General features: G+C 40.8%; 2 protein-coding genes across 3 annotated transcripts; one reads left to right on the top strand and one right to left on the bottom strand.

Annotated features, from left to right (window-relative positions):
- The first annotated feature begins 1,223 nt into the window (after window positions 1–1,223).
- LOC110042416 (uncharacterized) lies at window positions 1,224–9,540 on the top strand. 2 transcript variants are annotated; one of them, XM_020747783.2, is made up of 8 exons: window positions 1,224–1,266; window positions 1,888–2,100; window positions 2,733–2,951; window positions 3,888–4,110; window positions 4,527–4,903; window positions 5,795–6,241; window positions 6,557–6,914; window positions 8,044–9,540. In XM_020747783.2, the coding sequence occupies exons 2-8, from the start codon at window positions 1,950–1,952 to the stop codon at window positions 8,414–8,416; spliced, it is 2,148 nt and encodes a 715-aa protein (XP_020603442.2). In that variant the 5' UTR covers window positions 1,224–1,266; window positions 1,888–1,949; the 3' UTR covers window positions 8,417–9,540. The 2 variants fall into 2 exon arrangements, with proteins under 2 accessions (XP_020603442.2, XP_089147220.1); XM_089291094.1 differs by lacking the exon at window positions 1,224–1,266 and adding an exon at window positions 1,277–1,561.
- On the bottom strand, window positions 8,397–16,977 carry LOC110042517 (uridine diphosphate glucose pyrophosphatase NUDT14-like). The gene is made up of 4 exons (XM_089291097.1): window positions 16,831–16,977; window positions 14,553–14,596; window positions 13,376–13,440; window positions 8,397–9,075 (listed from the first exon to the last, which is right to left on the bottom strand). Exons 1-4 carry the CDS (start codon window positions 16,915–16,917, stop codon window positions 8,594–8,596), a joined length of 678 nt encoding a protein of 225 aa, XP_089147223.1. The 5' UTR covers window positions 16,918–16,977; the 3' UTR covers window positions 8,397–8,593.
- Between the last annotated feature and the right edge of the window lie 3,472 nt (window positions 16,978–20,449).

A 20,449-nucleotide genomic window follows, 5' to 3' on the forward strand; every position in this document is an offset into this window, starting at 1 on the left:
GCCTTGATCTTAACTCGTTCACTGGTGTTTGCGCATTTACTTGACATCATAATGTTCAAGTCAAAAACTGGTCTAGCATCGATCTATCAAAGAACAAACCATTACCAGTCACCTTCACCTTGAGACACCCCCGATCGAAGACTGCAGTCGTCTTGTCCATAATTATACAAATCACTCAGAACAAATGGCTACCAACGCAGGCAAAATGAGAAGACAGGAGGATCTACTGGCAGTTACTGATTGCGAGGAAAGCCAAGGCGCACCTTGTAGTCTTGGGTTTTCTCTGCCACTCTACAGGTAATATAGCATGTTTGTATTCTGGATCATGAGTGTCAAGCACTCGTAACTGGGCATCCCCACACACTTCTTCATTTGATACTCGAACCGGAAGAAGTAGCTTACTTTTACTTCCGGTCTGTATCGAGAGGCATAATGCGTGCGGAAGAAGGCCAGACATACGGCCAGTGGACTGAGGAAAGCGCCAGACGAATTTTATGACCAGCGGCTTCAGTATAGGCAGTGGAATCAAATTTCACCTGCACTTGGAAGATTTCATCAGGCTTCAGGGCCTGGATATTTTCTGATGAATGGCCACTGTGATGTGTCAAGTTTAATAATCCTGAAGGAAAAAATAATAATCAACGAAGGGAACATGCAAACTCAACCTTCCAGCCCCACCCTACCAAAATAGCTTTATTTGTTTTTTAATAATAATGTTTCTTTTAGTGATATGAACATTGCTTCTCTGGTGATCACTGTGGTCTGGCAGCCTAATCGTTTCATACTCCACCGCTAAAACAAAGCACTCGCGTCAGCTACACAGACGAACACATTGGCCACGGTACAGACAAATGCATCCCTCCATCACGCGCTTCACCCGCTCGTTTTTTCCCCTTCCCTCCCTTCGGAGACCTGCCATGCAGGCTACGCCGTCGGCTGTTACTCTTCGTGACAGACCTAATCTCTGGCGAGACAGCAGTAATCCTAGCCCTCGATGTGCCGATTTAACGTCAGGAAAAATAAAATTAAAATTGGAATTGAGAAAAAGAGGCACCGACAAAAATTTCATCTTTGATATTTCTCTCCAAATAAAATTTTGTCCAAACATGAGACGACGACGGTGCAATAATAATCCAGTCTCCGGATCGACCTCACGCAACGCAGGAGGATTGCGTGACGACCTAAGTGGCGGCTCGAAACCAGTACGCTTACGTGACGTACTTGTATTTTGGTGAGCGTACCGCTGTTCGTCTCGTTAGGGTCGAGGTGAGTTTTCTCAACTGTTCCTTATGTGTGATATATCCATGTAAAATTGTTTAGACCTATGATATGATTTACTTTAATAGTTATTGCAGCTGTTCTATATTATACGCTTAATCATCGTACTTGAAAATCCGCAAGATTGTTGGATGAGCAGTAGTCAGTAGTCTACTCTGCAGGGTCTCCTTCGATCTTCCATAGTTACTATCAACTATGGATCTTCTTGGAAAAACCGGGATGAGGAAGGAGACTCTGCTCGCAGTGTATCAGTAATCAGCACTGTATTTGGGAATTTTGCAAGGTATGCAATGATTTACTCACAAAATTGCAAATGGGCTCGCATGCAAGCTTAAGACGTGTTAACTTACAGTGCAAATTTTGACACTGATAAAAGGTTACTGATTTAAGCAGCTTATTAAACCAGTCCATTATTTAATGATGGGATACTACAAACCACGCATGCAGGGACCACTAAATAAAGAAACTCTTACAGCTACTTATTGCCTTCTAGACTGTTGCCATGAAGCTCTTTAGAACCTCTAATGTCATTGGATCTTGTTAGCACAAAGATCTTTTGTTTTAGGGCTATGGTCCATTGTTACTGTTCTTCGTATATCATTTTCTCAGCCAATCCTGTGAGACATTCCAAAGAGCTTTGTGGCGACCCCTTCTAGACAGCGCAAATCATTATGTTGCTTGCTGTGAATCGAATACCATTGGTTTGGATACCAATGAGTGATGGCACAAAACTGGCAGCTAAACTCTGGATTCCAGAATTAGTTGAAAACAGTAATGAGAAAGCTACAGATGCAGAATGTGAAAAATATCCTGCTATACTAGGTGAGATCAATTTGTGTAAGTATTCTGAGGTGTTGTGCTAGGAGTGTACTGTAATGATCAGTGCCCAGATAGGGGAGGGGGGTGGGGGCTCATCACCCAATGCTCCCTCCCCCAGGGAGCATTGGGTGATGAATCCAAAATGACATCAAAGGAGGCTAGTGCCCAGGGTGATGACTTACTTTTGGTAGCTTGATTGGGGGAGGGGGGAGGGTGTGTCTTTATTGCAGAAGGGGTTCTTATTAGGAATCAGGTGCTTATTTGTTTTTGAATGCATACATCTGGATATGAAAATACTTTAATGAAAACAACAGATACTTTAACTCAAGAACTGTAACAAAAGGGGCTCAGATGAGAAAGCATAAGAGTTCTTATGAAAAAAAGTGGCACTCCATGAACTTATTAGGAATGGGTTTGAAACCTCAGGAAGGCAGTCCCAAATATACTTTAAGTTTTCTTAATCCCTTTAATCTTGTTTTCCTCTGTGAAAGCCTGTATTTACTGGGTTTTTTATCACTGTAAATTTTATTAAAGAAAGTAAAAGAATATGCATTTATTTGCAGATTGATAAACCTATTTTATATTTGAAGTATAGTGGACTCTGACTGTCAAAGTGTTCATTGTTTGTGTTCTAGAATTTCTTCCCTATCGTCGTATGGACTGGTCAGCACGGAGGGATGAAAAAGGCCATTCATATTTTTGTTCTCATGGCTATGTGTGTGTCCGTGTAGACATGCGGGGATCTGGGGACTCAGAAGGATTTATTTATGATGAATGTGAAAGAAAAGAACATGAAGACTGTTGTGACGTGATCAACTGGATTTCGCAGCAAGACTGGTGTACTGGAGATGTTGGTAAGTTAAATTTTAGAATTGAGTTGTGGCTTTACATTCCCTGTCAACTGGTGATCACACAAGAACCCCTGGGGAGGGGACTCCAATATAAAAAGGGCGTGGGTGCTTGTTGTACCTTTTAGGGGTTAAAAGAGAAGTTTTGGTATCTCTTTTAAAAGGGTGTTCAGCCAGGAAAGGTCCACAGCGGGAGCTTGAGATTACAGGATCAGGCCATGCGTATTATTCTTGCTGTGAATTGCAGAACGTGTTCACAGGATATGCGTAACAGGCTATATCTGCTATCCTTAGATAGTAGACAGTGGTTTTTGAAGCTACAATTAGCGTTTAAGATCGTACACAATGTTCACTGTCTGCACCAGTTAGAGGGATATCTTGTTAAGATGTCTGATCTGCATGGAAGAATACTTAAAGACTCAACACTTTTAAACGTCAAACCAACTAAAACGAAAATGGGTCAGTATACTTTCAAGTGTGACGCTGCACGAGAATGGAACGGATTACCAAGAGAGATCAGAGAATTAAACACTCTTTCTAAGTTTAAAACACATATTTTTAAGCATTTTATGGATCAAGACTGTATCAATCATGTATGTACGGTAAATTAGGTTCAATTTTTTGCTTGTTTGTTTGTTGTTGTTGCTCTTCTTTTTAATGCTTGTTTTTACATAATCTCCAGAATGGTTGTAATTTTTAATGTAAATGTTTAGTATATATATCTTCTTGTTTTTTTTTAAAGTACAATTTTATGAATAGCTGTATTTTATATGTAAATGCTGATCGCCAGTTAATACCAGTGATCCAGTGATCACTGATCGGCCTTTCAGGTAAAATAAAGTCTTTTATTTTATTTTTATTCAATGAAGGTCTGAAATGTAATTCAACTGAGACTCACTTTGGGTGCATGTAACATATAATTATCTATTGTATTAATTTCAGCAATGTATGGGAAGAGCTGGGCAGGATTCAATGGCCTTCAGGTGGCTTCCAGGCGACCCTCAGCACTGAAGACTGTAATATCCACTTATTCTAGTGATGAACGGTATTTAAATGACTGTCACTACCGTGGTGGTTGTGTTTTTGCCAGGGAAATGCCATCGTGGGCTCATGTCATGTTGCTATGGAATGCACGCCCCCCTCGTCCAGAGAGCTTGGGTTCCAGGTATTTGCCTGTCGCAGATTTTCCTACATCTGGCTTTCTTTGATTCAGTCCAACTTCTCTGTCATTTGTTAAGGATTTACACTATGAGTAATGATTGAAAATTCTCTCTACATTTCCAGAGTCTTAACTAAAGGTGAATGCAATTTGAAAGAATTTTCAAATGTCACATTGGAGTGTAATCAGTCAATCCTTAATTGCTCAAGCTTTTATATGATTACTTTTTTATTACATGACTGAGAGAATTACAAATGCTCCTTTAGTAAGCTCAGTCAATCACAATGAAGGTATATTCTCAGTCATATAGCGAATAAGTTATTTCCGATGGCTGTGAATTTGATGGTAAATCAAACTATTTTGGATGAGGATTTTCTTTATTTTCATCACCTGTGCTTTACAATAATTATTTATTGATGTAGGTGGAAAGAAGCGTGGTTAGAACGCTTGAATAAATCAAGTGAACCATGGATTCACCATTGGTTATCACATCAGACTCGTGATCCTTACTGGCAGTATGGCTCCCTTTCTGAAGATTACACCTCCATCACATGTCCAGTGTTCCTGATTGGTGGATTTTCTGATCTGTTCAAAGATGCAGTGTTCACTATGGTACAACATCTTAAGTGTCCCGTGCGAACATTAATTGGTCCATGGTCCCATTCATGGCCTACTGATTCTTCACCTGGGCCTCGCATAGACCACCTTAAAGAGTGCCTCAGATGGTTTGACTATCAGTTAAAAGGCCTCCCTACTGGCATCATGGATGACCCTAAGCTGAGGCTTTTCTTGAGGAATGGTTTGTTTCCCAAGTGCATGTATTTTAAATTTCTTTCATTATAATTACAGAGGCATATCCAGGAGAGGAATTAAAGGGGTTGCAATGCCCCCCCCCTCCTTTGAGTGGCATTTGTTTACTTTCTGTATGGTTATTCAATTTGAATAGGATAAAATTGTTTTATATGTGTTGTTTAACTTCCAGCAGTTGAATGATTGTCAAGTTAGGAAAAGATAATGTACATTTCATGACTGCATTCTTTTTGTTTTGGTTTTCCATTTGAAAAATAAGGTAAACTACAGATCTTAGATCATTGATCCTCGTCTGGGTCATCCCAAAGAAGAGTTTTGTTATTTAAGAGCAGACAGGTTGTTCCCAGAGAAAAGCGTAACATCAATGGTAACAGTAATGATGTGTAAATTTCAGTTTGTGAGCTCAGCTGGGGCAGGGTATTAATTTATCAACGACAATTTGCTTGATGTCCTGGCCTGGTGTAATGGCAAATATTTGCTAGTATCTAATTTCTCCTCAGTGAAAAAATAAGTAAAGGCACTCTTGATTTTCCATGCAGTTATTATTAATAACGGTGGGAGGCGAAGTGGTCCCATGGTTAGTGGGCTTGTCCCCAAATCGAATCAGTGGTCTGCGTTCATCTTCAAGCCCTGGCCGGGTTATTTTCTCAGGAACTTTACTCTTGCAGTGCGTCTCTCCATCCAGCTGTGCAAATGGGTAGCAGTGAATTTAATCCTTGCAATGGACCGGCATTCTATGTAGGAAGGAGTAGAAATACTCCTAGTTGCTTCATGCGACAGAAACTAAGATAACCTCCAGCTTGGCTTGTATGCAGACTTAACCTATTTTAATTCTGCTGTAGTCCTCTTGAGATTATTTGTTTTTGTATTCTGTCAAAAGGCATTTTGAATGCTCACAAAGAGGACATTTGGCCTGGGAGGTGGATAGCAGAGGACTGCTGGCCCTCACCCAATGTACAATGTCAAGAATTTTGTTTGCAAGAGGACAGATTGCTGACGATGGCATCACAGATCCTGGAAGAATCTACCAGCAGTGAGCCCATTACACCCACAACTGAATCATGCAAAGTAACTGTCAAGTCCTCTTTTTTAAGTGGTTCATGGGGTGGAGTCCCACTCATAAACGGCCTTGAGGACCTACCAGTGGAACAATCACTGGAGGACGCATTGGCGGAGTGCTGGGAGACAGCGACGCTTAAAGAACCTGTTGAAGTGTTGGGATTTGCCGAGGTTCATTTACAGCTGACCTGTGACAGGCCCTGTGCTCTGATAGCTGCTAGACTGAGTGACGTTTTTCCAAATGGAAAGTCTTCACTTATAACAAGAGGTACGTTCACAAATCATTAGCGCCTTCGACCCTTAAACCGGCTTTAATTTGCTGCAGATGGATTGAATTCCAAAGACATCAATCTTAGAGAAACACCCCTATAACTGCATTTAACCGGAATAAAGCCTGGCTCGTCACTTATTCTAGACCGTTCACAGCCTCTCTATTATATTCTCTCGCGGTTCTATCCGCGTGTTCAACGATCGAATAAAAATGCGAGAAAAGAGAGGGCTGTGAACAGTCTACACTAATTCCAACACGGTTATATGGCTGAATGTGCATGTTCCCTTGGTTGATTATTATTTTTTTATTCAGGATTATTAAACTTGACACATCACAGTGGCCATTCAACAGAAAAGATCCAGGCCCTGAAGCCTGATGAAACCTTCCAAGCGCAGGTTAAATTTGATTCCACTGCCTACACTGTAGCCGCTGGTCATAAAATTCGTCTGGCGCTCTCCTCAGTCCACTGGCCGTATGTGTGGCCTTCTCCGCACGCGTCATGCCTCTCGATACAGACCGGAAGTAAGAGTAAGCTACTACTTCCGGTTCGAGTATCAAATGAAGAAGTACGTGAAAGGGATGCCCAGTTACGAGTGCTTGACCCTCCTGATCCGGAATACAAACATGCTATATTACCTGTAGAGTGGCGGAGAAAACCCAAGACTACGAGGTGAGCCTTGGTCTTCCTCGCAGATGAACTCGACTGCTGTCGCTAAATAGACCTTTCCCGCATTCCAAAAAACAATAGCGCCGAGTCGAGGTCGGGGTGGACAAAAATTCAGCAAATGTATGAAAATGTCCACCCCAACCTCGCTCTGGTACTAGTGTTCGAACGCACTGAAGTGGAATGCGGGAAAGGTCTATTTTGCTGTCATCTAACTATTCTCTGTTTTGTAGCCATTTGTTCTGAGTAATTACGGAGCAGACGACCGCAGTCTCTTCGATCGGGGTGTCTAAAGGTGAAGTTGACTGGTAATGGATTGTGAAAACCATTACTGGTTCATTAAATCAAGTTAAGCGCTTTCTCTATCATAATTCTTAAACACACGGCATTCATGGAAATCAGATTTATAAGTAGAATATTGTTGTAAGTTAATATAATATTAGGATTAGAATTTTAGGTTTAGGATCTTAGACATTTTGTTGAATTTATTGTACCTGATGAATGGTTACCGGGTATGAAAACTTTATCTAAAACCTCGTCATAGACACTTCAAAAATGGCAAGAAGCGGCCGTCATTTTGTTAGCAAGGGCATTCTGCTACGCTACTTACTATCTATCACAGAATAGATAGTGAGTACCGTAGCCAATCAGAGAACGGCATTCATGATAGAACGCCAGTAGATTTATACTAAAACAGAATAGAAAGTGAGTAGCGTAGCCAATCAGAGAACGGCATTCATGATAGAACGCTAGTAGATTTATACTAAAGCAGAATAGAAAGTGAGTACCGTAGCCAATCAGAGAACGGCATTCATGATAGAACGCCAGTAGATTTATACTAAAACAGAATAGAAAGTGAGTAGCGTAGCCAATCAGAGAACGGCATTCGCGATAGGACGCTAGTAGATTTATACTAAAACAGAATGGATAGTGAGTAGCGTAGCCAATCAGAGAACAGCATTCGTGATAGAACGCTAGTAGATTTATACTAAAACTCGAAAGAAACACGGGATTAACACGCACTGTTGGCGTAGTGACGGCGCGAGCAAAGAGAATTTACATTTTGATGATCAAAGTAAACGAGTTTTTTTCTTCTTTTCGTCGGGAATTTCTAAATTGGTATTTTGTGTTGCAGGGCTCTCGAGATTGATCAGCTGAGTGACATTTACAAACTGACACTTTCCACTGATTCGGGATGTATTCTGCTCAAGGATACAGACACTATATATGATGAAATGCACACAGAAATGTACACAATCAAAGAAGGCGAGCCAACCACAGCTAAGGTCACTATCCAAGGCCAGATCGTGTTGAAGGTAGAAGATGAATCCGCTGACCAAAAAGATGATGTCGGTCACGACCGATTGGATACTAGAGTCCAGGCTCTCAGCGAGATGTGGTCTGATGAAAAGTTCTTCTACCTCAAAAGTCAACTAATGGCGTGGCATAATAATGAAGCGTGCTTTGATAAGACATGGACCAAGAAAATTGAACGATTTTATGTTTAACGTGTGCATTTGAATCCCACAATATCCTAGAAATAATACAATGTATCAAAGTACACCTTAGTCGCTATAATTTCTCTAAGAAAGCTATATATGTTCAGAAATAGAAAACACTGGTTCAAAATTGTAGCCAGAAAAATCAATGTTCCCTAGTATTACTCAGACCATGACCCGATTCTATTAATTCAGGCAACCTTGAAATTTGTTGAAGTACCACATGAAAGCAAACATGACACCCGCTGGTTTATGCTTCGTTGTGTCAAATAAAAACTCGCGACTCTTTGCAAGGGGTAGATGGAACACCTCAATTCTGCCGCCTTCTCGGAGATTTCCTCCTTCCTTGCTCACACACATCTCATCTGTGACTTCAACAAAGAAACAGGTCTGCAAAGCGCCTACACATCCCACAACGGAATGGAATGATGCAACCTCTTGAAGGTTTTCCTCAGGGACGTCATAACCACATTCCTCTAGGATTTCTTGTTTTATTAAGCTTGTGAGGCTCGCGTGTTTATCAACGATGCCAGCACATAATTCATAAGTAACTCCTTCACTGAAAGGAGCAGTTATTGGAATTGACACATCTTCAGTTGTCATGGTAACAGCACTGCCATCTGTTAAGACCTCGTTGTGCAGGTTTCTGTTGAAGTGCATGTAAACAGCTAAAACATAAAGATTAAAATCGAAAAGTTATGTCATTGCTGTTCTAAATAAGCATGAATTAAGATTCAAGTCAATAGATTAATAAGTAAATAATTTAACATGTAAGTGTAGTGATCTTATTTAGTTAGTTAGCAATGCGAGTTGTAAATGTGGTAAGTAATTTAGTTAATGCAATCGTTACGGGTAGTTAAAAATTCCGTAAAATGATGAAAAAGGGAGCGAAAAGAAATAAGCAAATAGTTAGACAAGCAAAACTCAGCTACTTTCAACTTAAGGTTGATCGGTAGACTACTCCAAGATGACCCTGAACAAGACACAGTCCGTTATTGTATCAATAATGACGATGATGTTCATGCAATGATGATGATGATGATGAAACTTTGAGTGTCAAGATCTTATAGCTTTAAATAACAATCTCATACTAATGTGGGGACACCAATAAAGTTAAGAATTTTATAAGTCAATTTATTCTCGTATTTTGATTGGTTGTTACTTATTATCTATTAGAGGACAGACGCATAGATGACATCATTAACAGTTTTGTCAGCGTGCTATTGTATAAAACAGATCGATTCCATGTTGGCGTGCGTCTGTTCAGTGTCGTCAAATGCGGTTAGAACAACAGCTTGCCACTTTTGTTTTTACAACATTTTGACGTCATCTGTAGTCTATTACTGAACAGACGCACGGTAACATACTGAATCTATCTGTTTTAAGTAATAAACAAACCAAAAAATGTCAATAACGTGTCTATATATACGTATGTCCTCTCAAAACATCATAAGCAATCACCAATGTTTGATGCAATGTATAACTTGTCTAAATTTTTTTTATTTAGGTCCAGAAAAACCGCTGAAAGCACTTGCGTTCCGTTCGTGCGTCCACCGGGAATTTTCTAGATATGGAATGCCATCGATCATGCGAGCAGGCTCACGTTGGAGCACAAGCGCGCGCGGCGTAGCCGCGAGCGCGAAATCGCGCGGCGAAGGCGCGAGACGAGAAAGCGGCTCACTTTCTTGGCGCCCCTTCACCAGACTCTTTCTTTGCTCTTCGCCGCTCGCGCGCGTGACTCAAAGTGAGCCTGCTCGCAGGCTAACCATCGATCTTCATTTGGTGATTAAAACTGCACAAAATTAAAGCATGGTAAATGTAGAATTAAGTTGACAAGAAAAAGCCTTCCGGTCGAAATATAGTCAATTTTTACAAAAACACTATAAAACCTGATGAAAAAAGTGACCATCACTTGCGGGTTGATAAGATAATTAACTATAAATTAGTTCGTATGGTGTGATCGTCCGGGTGAGTGTAGTTCTGAAAAGAACTGTTGTTGGTGACTGACGTTTCGACAACCTGAGCGGAAGTCATCTTCAGAGTCAAGTGAATGGTGTTTGTCAGTCGATGATGTTATAAGTCTGGTCCGTTGAACGTGATTGGTCAGTATAGCCATGATGGTATTGGCTGAAAGACTCGTGCAAAGTTTGTCATCAGTCATTGGTGGGTTTCGATCCGTCTATTGTTAGTCAAATAGGTCGGTTTTTGGTCTGTGTATTGTAGTCGGTCTGTTAGAAGTCCGTTTGTCGGTTTCGTTTCTGTCATGAATAAGTCGTTTGTAAGGCGCCGGTAGTTGTTGACATCTGTTAAGAAGCGTTTGTTCTAGGTTAGTGTACCAGCTTTCCAGAGTCAGTCGTTGAAAATAGTTTGTACTGTAGGTTAAGCACTGAGCAGGGTCCCAGTCAATGCTGTGGTTTGTCAGTTGATGATGTACAGCAATGTGATTGTTGGCATCACCATTTCTCGTGGCTCGTTTGTGTTCAGTCAGTCTCGTGTTAAGATTTCTGCCAGTCTCACTAATGTAGGAAGCCTGGCAGTCGGAGCATTTGATCTTGTAAACTGCTCCCTGTCTGTCGTTAGGTTCGTCTCTGTCTTTCACGTTGGTCAGTAAGTGTCGTAACGTAGTTGTAGGTTTGTAGGCTACACGAATGTTGTAGGGCTACAGGATCCGTGAGATGGTCTCAGAAGTGCCCTTAATGTATGGTATAGTCACTGTAGTAACAAGTGTAGGGTTCCTGTTCGTAACGTCAGCTTCAGTAGGTCGGTAAATGTTTCGTCTTATAAAGTCAGCGTTGTATTTGTTTTTGTGAAAAACACGTTCAAGGTATCTGTTTTCGTCACGTAAGCTGTCCGGCGTGTCACAAACTAGTTCTAGATAATCAGAAATGCGTTATCCTGCTACTGTTGGACATGTCTGCGGCGTTTGATACCGTCGACCATAAACTGCTACTAGAAAGAATGGAAAAACGCTACGGCGTGAAAGGAAATGCGCTAAAATGGTTTTGATCCTATCTTCAAGACCGAAAGCAGTTTGTGATGATTGACGGAACCAAGTCAGAGATGAAAGAACTTCGCTACGGTGTTCCCCAGGGATCCGTTTTAGGGCTAATCCTGTATTTGTTATACACATAGCCCATCGGGGACATCATCAAACGGCACGGACTTAACTACCATCTATACGCTGATGACACCCAGCTCTACCTCTCATTTAAGCCCAACTACGCCGAACAACCTGGTTCTATAGCTAAAATAGAAGCATGTGTTTCTGAGATCGACTCGTGGATGGTGTGCAATAAGCTGAAACTAAACAGAGGAAAGACGGAGCTTTTGATCTTGAGCGCACGACATCGTCCACCCCCATTAATAGACCACGTCGATGTGTCTGGTGAACAGATCGAGCCATCTACTTCTGCAAAGAACATTGGAGTCATCTTTGATGAGTACATGTCACTGGAAAAGCATGTTACCAGTACCTGCAAGGCCTGTTTCTTCCATCTTAGAAACATTAGCAGGATAAGAGTCTGTCTATCTCTAGCAGACACTGAAAAGTTAGTACATGCATTCATCACTTCCAAACTAGATAACGCCAACTCGCTTCTATATGGACTACCAAAATTTTTGATAGATCGTCTACAAAATGTCCAGAATGCTGCGGCTCGTGTTGTTACTAGAACAAGGAAATACGATCATATTAAGCCGGTTTTAAAGCAGCTACACTGGCTTCCAATAAGCCAGCGCATCAACTATAAGATTTTACTTTTAACCTATAAAGCGCTCAACGGCCAGGCCCCTAGTTACATTACTGAACTGCTAGAGCCTTATGTACCAAGCAGAAATCTTCGATCCTCCTCCAAAAACCTCTTGAAAGTACCACCTGTCAAGTTAATAGGCTATGGTCATAGGTGTTTCTCTTTTGTAGCACCTAGCCTATGGAACTCTCTTCCGAACAATATAAGAGGGAGCGGCTCGCTATCAGATTTCAAGACTTGTATAAAGACATATCTTTTTAACAAATTTTATAACTAGACTTTTGGTTAGTTAGTTAATTAGTAGATTAGATAGTTTAGCTAGTTAGTTAGTCAGCCACTTAGTTAAGTTAGTCAGTTTTTATTTAAAGGTTTTAATGATTCCTAGTTTTACTTTCATTTTTACAGCTTAGCTATTTTATTTGTTAGTAATTTTTATCACTGATGTAAATTTTATTTTTAATAACATTTTTTACTGTAAAGCGCCATGAGCCATGGATATGGCGCTATACAAATCTATTATTATTATTATTATTATTATTATTATTATTATTATTATTGTGCTCGTCTCGTCAAAGTCTTTCTAGTCGTGGCTTTGTGTGAAGTCGGGTTGTAGGATGATTGTAGGATGATCGTCGTCGACAAACTGACAAACCACAGCATTGACTGGGACCCTGCTCAGTGCTTAACCTACAGTACAAACTATTTTCAACGACTGACTCTGGAAAGCTGGTACACTAACCTAGAACAAACGCTTCTTAACAGATGTCAACAACTACCGGCGCCTTACAAACGACTTATTCATGACAGAAACGAAACCGACAAACGGACTTCTAACAGACCGACTACAATACACAGACCAAAAACCGACCTATTTGACTAACAATAGACGGATCGAAACCCACCAATGACTGATGACAAACTTTGCACGAGTCTTTCAGCCAATACCATCATGGCTATACTGACCAATCACGTTCAACGGACCAGACTTATAACATCATCGACTGACAAACACCATTCACTTGACTCTGAAGATGACTTCCGCTCAGGTTGTCGAAACGTCAGTCACCAACAACAGTTCTTTTCAGAACTACACTCACCCGGACGATCACACCATACGAACTACTGATACTCCTGGGTTCAAACCATTTACTGTGTGACTATAAATTAGTTGATAATTGTGAAGTTAAGTGAAGTTCACTGTACTGTACTGTTCAATCACCTGGTCTGAACTGCTTCACAAGGATGAAAACCTTTTTTGTAGTATTGAATATCAACGCAGACACACTGGAGAAAAAACGGTCATGCTTAGTCAGTATTGCATAAAGCAGGTCGCAATGCAAAGGATTTGTTGACGAGTTCCTGTACATTTGGTTGAAATTTCAGTAATTTCTAATGACTGGAACTACTCGCCCGTCAAAGACTTTGTGCACGCGCGCGTCAACATGCCTAATGCGGCCAAACAACCTTTTCAATGTCTGTGTTTTTGCGCTTTGTAATTCCTTAATCTCTTCAGGGTACTTCAGCACACCGACTTACTTCTTCAACAGCCCTATGCACGGATTGAAGCGACTGGAAGTTATTACGGCACAGGATGCCCGCCAAAACATGTTTTTCTTGAGCTCCGCAAAACCGTTTGAAAATAGATGAAAACATGCATTTCTTTTGCGCCACTTTAGTTTAGGAAAACATTGTATGACGAGATAGTTTAATGGAATTTCAGGTAAACGCGAGTTGTTTATGCAGTTCGTCTTCGATTCAACACTCGTAACGACATTTTAAAACAGGTAGCACTGGGAACGAGAATGTTTCTGAACATGCGTAGAGAGAGTAACCGCTGTGCCTAATGCTGGCTCATCTTCCGGTTTCTCCCTGAGGTCTCGATTGCTTTGTGCTGACCAAAACGATCGCAACCTCTGGGAACGGCGCGTGCACGACAGGTAATTGAAACAAGCATGCAAAAATACAAAATCTTCACCTCGGGGGGAGAGGGGGGGGGGGTGCTCCCTTATATGGGCTATATAGGTATGTGCGGCCCCAAAGGGTATAGTTTTTCAGCCATTTGCGTCATAAACAGGGTATCGATTTTGGCCATTTTGGTCTTAAATAGGGTATGGCTTTTGTACTCTAGTCTTGAATCTGGTATGTTGTTTAAAAGAAGCTACTTTTTTATCATTATCGATAAGACCATAAGCAAAAGCCATTCAAAAATTATGTTTAGGGCAACTGTGTCAGCCGCAACTGTCATAAAAAGGTATCGAATTTTTGGTCAGGTCATAAATAGACTTGGGAAAATCGCAGATTTTGGTCATAAATATAGGGTAAGGGATTTGGGAAGCGGGCGGAACACCCCCACCAAATTTCTCTGGGAGTACCCCCTCCGCCGGGGCTCACCTTACCTATTATGAACTTTAAGATAATCCCATCGTCTTTGCTTGCCATTCTAGGTACAGAGGTAAAATAAAAAGACAAGTTATACATTAAAAATATTCGGTGTGTAGCCAGTCATGTTAAAGATTTTGGTAAAAAGAAAATAAGAAGTTGACACTGGCTAAAATATATATATAGGACGTGTCGGCTACTACTGTAGCCTTCTTCAGCAAAAATGCATGTGTCTTACGGCGTCCTGCTTGGTATATGTATACAGTCAAACCTGTATATAGCGGCCCTGTATAAAGCGGTCACCCTGACTATAACGATCACTGAACAACTTCCCAAAAAACGTCCCTTATATTTACTGTTCAGTTGACCTGCATATAGCGGTCACCTGTATATAACGGACGCGGTCACCCTTTAGACTTCCTGAATCCACAATTTCATTATCTTTACTTGTATATAACGGTCACGAAATTGGGTTACGATTAACGAATAATGACAAGCTTTATTCATCAGCTCATTAAAAAGCAGCCATCAAGGCAGGGGTCTCACAAAAATACAAATATTAGTACTAAACACAATTACTAATACATGAACATGAAGAACTTTCTTTCACACTGAGTAAAGTTAATGACATACTACAGGAAATCAGGCTTCGAGCTCCGAAATATCAGAAAACCTTTACCGATTTTTTTCTTCTTCTTGTGGTCCATATTGTTACGTTAAAAGCTTTTCCTTATAATTTTATGAGGTGATTTGTTTTTATATGGGGTCACGCAACTCTTTTACAAATTATCCTTATGGCTTATTTTTTTTTTGTTCGTTGTTCTGTAAATCTGCCATTAAATTGTAATAAATACAAGGAAACGTAGATCCAAGGACACTGCACCTCCCTTAAAGTACACCACGGACATTTTGTGGGCCTTTTTTATCGTGTTTATTTCGTTGCTGTTACTCGTTATCAAGTTGTCAATAAAACGTAAATTGAGTGATCATTTGCACATAAAAATGTTATTTATTGACTTCTAGGGGAGTTTAAAGGAAACCTGTGTACAGCGGTCACCCTGTATATAACGATCACGTGGCCATTTCCCAACGGTGACCGTTATATACAGGTTTGACTGTACAATGTGTGATAAAACTAAATCACGCCTCGAAGGAGTGTAACAATATAGTTTCTAGGATATTCTTAATGACTCTAAAATTGAATTCTTAACATTATTGTAAATGTTGCAAACTTTCCAAACATAAAATTATGTGAAAGTGAAGAATGATCGTCGCAGTAAATTTTCCAATTTAAGCAATTGGAAAGAAGAAGCCTGAAAAAAATAAGGGCTTCAACGGGATTCCAACCCGTGACCTCCGCGAATACCGGTGCGATGCTCTACCAACTGAGCTATGAAGCCACACATTGGGAGCGAGGTCAATTAATTGAGTTCATATCTTCCCGTGAGGGAAATAAAATCACTTTCATTTACAACCGCAGTGCAAATATGAATTATTTCATAGACACTTCACATCATTTCACTCCTCACGTGAAGATATGAACTCAATTAATTGACCTCGCTCTCAATGTGTGGCTTCATAGCTCAGTATCTGGCCTGACCGTAGGTTATACGTCACGCAACTTGGCCATAATCAGGGGTCACCGCGCTTTAACATTGGACTAACATTATTGCGACTCCAGAAAATGTCGACGGTTTACATCGTTTATAGAGGGGTCTTTCTTTTCGTAGTAAAAAAAACTAACATGTGTTCTTAGGTCTTAGTTTTCAAGAAGATTTGTTCAGTGCATTTCGGAATCATTTGCATTTCTCAATAAACGTAAAATATAAACAGAAAATTTCTCGGGAGTCTTCCCTTCTGCCGACCATAAATTTCGAGAACGATCGAGAACATGACGATTTTATGGTATGAACAGTGTGCTAAAGCTCTAGGAATATAATTTTTTGCTTTTTTTAGAATCGTTCGGCATTTCAAAACAATCCCAAGAGGGTATTGACTGACTGCAGGCCGGGGCGCTGGTTCTACAAAATGATATTCGCAGAATTCGTCGATTCGCTTGAAGCCCGCGAATGTCTGCGGGACTGCCACACTGCTAACCTGAGCCGCATTCATAGAAACTTGTCGCAGAAATTGGAAACTGGGGTGTGAATGAGCCAGAATAAAACACAAAGAATATCAGAGTGGGTACAAATCTACGCCGCTCGCGCGATTTCATTTGCACCTCACCGTTGGCGTGCCGTGTACGACACAAATCTTTAAATGTCGTGGAAAATAAGCTAAAATATAATGGCTTACCTGTTTAAAGACAACTCTTGAAGGTTTAATATATCGTGAGTCTACACATGGCTCAACTCGCAACTCAGAGATCTCAAGTCCTTCCATCGCTCGTCTAACTAAGTGTACGTCGATCACTCGATGCTAATACTTCATATAATACATACCGCATATCAACCGATACTAATTTATGCGATTCATCCTTGCTTTGTATTCTTCTTCTAGTTGTTATTTGCTTACTTGCAGTTGCATTTGTAAAAATTATGTTCATTTAATGGAGTTGTAATTTTTGTGCTTATCATACATTTGTTTCCTCCCGACTGGACTGGCCATGCTATTTTGGGGTTTGACTTGTTCTACCTAAATATTTTGTAACATGGCTCCTGAATAGGATTGATTGATTATACATTGGTGGTAAGGCTACGCCCCCCTCCCCCCCCCCCCCACCCCGCTTCTCCCTAGAGCGTAGCGCTGCGTGACAGAGGGAGAAGGGGCCATCGTCTTCATATGCAGAGCCGACTCTTATCCGGCGACCGGCGAGGCAACGGGGGAGAGCGAGAGCGGGGATAGAAGGAGGGAGCGTTCCTCGCGTTTTTCCCTGTCCATTTATTTTATTTTGAAGCCGATCCGCATAAATTGATCGGCCGAGTAGCATTCACTAATGTTTTCTACAGTATCGCACCCCACTTATTAGCAGGCGCGGACTGATTTCCGAAACAATGAGTGCCTTCTAGAGGGGTCCAGGGCATGCTCCCTTAGGAAATTTTCTGGATTTTCTTATCCCTCAAGTCTCCTTTTTGGGGTTTCAGAGTAATTCTAAAATAAATATCTGACCGATTTCTGTAAAACGGTGGAAACCGGTATAAATGAATGAATGAATGAATGAATGAATGAATGATCTGAATGATCTGAATGAATGAATGAATGAATGAATGAATGAATGAATGAATGAATGAATGAATGAGAAAATAAATAAATGAATAAATAAACTAGTAATAACCAAAGGTTGGGAAGGGTGGGCGAGGCCTGGGAGGTACTTCCAGAAAAGTTGGGTAGGGGTGTGCGACCCGCTTCCCAAAACCCTTACCCTATTTATGACCAGAATCTGCGATATTCCCAGCCCTATTTACCACCTGACCAAATGTTCGATACCCTATTTATGACCTGACCATCAAAACCCTGTTTCAGACCAGCGTTATAATAAGTTTCCTAGTTCAGACCAATGTTAAATTACTGTAAACATAATTTGTGAAGGGCTTTTGTTAATTTTCTTTTCGATAATGATGAAAAAGTGGCTTCCTCTTAAAAACATACCCATATCAAGGCTAGAGTGCAAAAACCATACCCTATTTATGACCAAAATGGCTGAAAAACCATACCCTTAGGGCCGCACATACCTATATAGCTCATATAAGGGAGTACCCCGGGGGGGGGGGGGGCGAGGACGATGCATTTTGCTTTTGGGTCAATAAAAATGTCACAAAGTTGTTTTATTAATGTTGTAATCAGTGGCGCATTGAGATTGATGGTTCCCTGTCTCTTTTATAACATCGAATTGATTTGGTGGAACGACCACGCATTTTTCCTAACGTGTCTGTTTTATACAGCTAAATGAGACACTTCTGCACCTTTGTTAACCAAGGGTTATTAGTCTGACCGATTTCCGTAAAACGGTGGAAACCAGTATAATAAATATAAATAAATGAATAAATAAATAGATAAATAAATAAATAAATATCCGTGCCTGATTTTATTCCTTTCTTATAACAACACCGTTCAAGGTTTAAAGTTCAAACTTTTTGACCTTTGTTTTTTTGTATTTTTATTTATGTATTTATATATCACAAAGAATATAAAAACCACTTCATTACGATTGCTAAATACGATTGCTTATTACTGCGCCTTTCAATAACATGCGGACTCTAAAATTCAAAGCTCAACCGACAAATGCGTTTTTCGCTACCGTCAATCAAATGTTCGGTGGCTCCTCCCAGCTTCCGACTATGTTGTCAGAACTGTGCTCAACGATTTGATTTGACTACCGCGCGCTTACCAGGAAACCGTTTTAGTATATACATAAATTTGCTGGTCACGTGACTTAACGTGTCCAGGGCAACCATGTTTTCAAAGAGTGATTCACGTCAATTTAGTTCTGTTTTAGCTAGAATAGATTTCATGTCAGTTTTATTTCAAATTCTTGTACTCTTCAATTTTACCTTTTTTTTTTGAGCCAATTCTGGAGCTGTTCTGACTTAGAAAAAAGTTTTGGAATCCCAGATAGCGGATTATGGCGTCCATGACATCATGATTATCACTAAAGTAAGTAATTCTTGGGGGTTGTACGGTGGTAATGGCTCTCGGTTGGGTGCACTAGGGCCACCAGGTGCAACTTCCAAATGCCGGGAAATACCCACCGTCTCAAACAGGCTCTGCCACCAAGTCGGCTGTTGCACATCCTCGTTGTAACCCTGATAGTGCAGTTTCATACTGCAGCTGAGCAACAACGGCGAAAGGCGAGCATCCGGCACCTTTAAATAACAGAATCCCAGTCGGCTAAGGGAACGAACAAAAAACCCTGACAGAAAAACCCTGACCCTCCAGGTTGGGGGTTGAGCAGTTGGCTAACCCCCTACTCTCGTAAAACTCTCGTGGTCACAAAAACGTCTACAGGAACTCGCATCACTCAACCAGTCTTGGGAGCAAGAGAATCAATCGCAAAAGGGATTGACCCTAATTCACAACGTGGACGCTGCAGGGCCGAACCGATTACTCACACCCAGGACTACCACCGTTCTTGGGACATGAAACGTTAGGCGAACCATGTTTGAGGCTGGAAGAGCTCAACAGATTGCAAACGAAATGAGCAGATACAAAATCAATCAACTCGGTAACTAAACAGGCACTCTTTTGAAACCCTCAAGGCAAACGAAACCGTGGTAGGCCGAAAAACAATTGGAGAAGATCAGCCGAACAAGAACTGCGGCAAATAGGCCTGCGACCCAAATTGAACAACAAGCTCAGGACAGAGAGCAATGGAAGAAAACTGTGGATGACCTATGCTCCACTTAGGAACCAAGGGACTATATGTAAATAATTTTTGATGCTTTACACTCACATTTCATAAGTCTCAGTTATTATTGATCATGCTTCGTGAGTAAGTCGATATGAGCACCAGGTTTCTCTATCCAGCCGGTTTCTCGGCCAGGCTCCCTGCAGCTTGAACTTGTCGCATCACGCCCACTAGGAATAACCAAGAGAACCAGTTTAAATTTTAGTAAAAATGTCATTTCTTAATGGAATGGCCGTTCAAGGTTTGATAACTTATTAGGGCCTTCGAGAAAGGCAACGGATACGTGGTTAGCTGCCTAAAATCCCTATTTTCAAGTTAGAGAACTCAGGGAAATATCTAGCCTGAGAACAGAACGCTCGCTCTAGGCCATATTCAGCTAGCTTTCACTATAAACCAATCAGGAGCTTCACAGGCTAGAAATGATAGGCACGGTGATGACTATGGCTAAGCACTGTGGAAATAATCTTCGTGCATTTTCCCCCGTTTTCTGCAAAACAACAGCGTGAAATGACCAAATTCTGCGTATTCTGGGAAACGTGAACATTTTTTAAAATTTCTTTTTCGAATTTA

The sequence above is a fragment of the Orbicella faveolata genome, unplaced genomic scaffold (genome assembly GCF_042242905.1).
Source record: "Orbicella faveolata isolate gen_17 unplaced genomic scaffold, um_ofav_v1 contig_24, whole genome shotgun sequence".
Lineage (NCBI taxonomy): Eukaryota > Metazoa > Cnidaria > Anthozoa > Scleractinia > Merulinidae > Orbicella > Orbicella faveolata.

What these genes read in the sequence shown, in the direction of transcription:
- LOC110042416 (XM_020747783.2), top strand. Translation starts at nt 1,950, where the DNA reads ATGTTGCTTGCTGTGAATCGAATACCATTGGTTTGGATACCAATGAGT. An exon ending in AAAATATCCTGCTATACTAG is followed by an intron (nt 2,101 to 2,732) that starts GTGAGATCAATT and finishes TTTGTGTTCTAG; the next exon opens with AATTTCTTCCCTATCGTCGT. An exon ending in GTCTTCACTTATAACAAGAG is followed by an intron (nt 6,242 to 6,556) that starts GTACGTTCACAA and finishes TTTTTTATTCAG; the next exon opens with GATTATTAAACTTGACACAT.
- LOC110042517 (XM_089291097.1), bottom strand. Translation starts at nt 16,917, where the DNA reads ATGGAAGGACTTGAGATCTCTGAGTTGCGAGTTGAGCCATGTGTAGAC. An exon ending in TATCTTAAAGTTCATAATAG is followed by an intron (nt 13,441 to 14,552) that starts GTAAGGTGAGCC and finishes TTTTTTCTCCAG; the next exon opens with TGTGTCTGCGTTGATATTCA. An exon ending in TGTGAAGCAGTTCAGACCAG is followed by an intron (nt 9,076 to 13,375) that starts GTGATTGAACAG and finishes TTTATGTTTTAG; the next exon opens with CTGTTTACATGCACTTCAAC.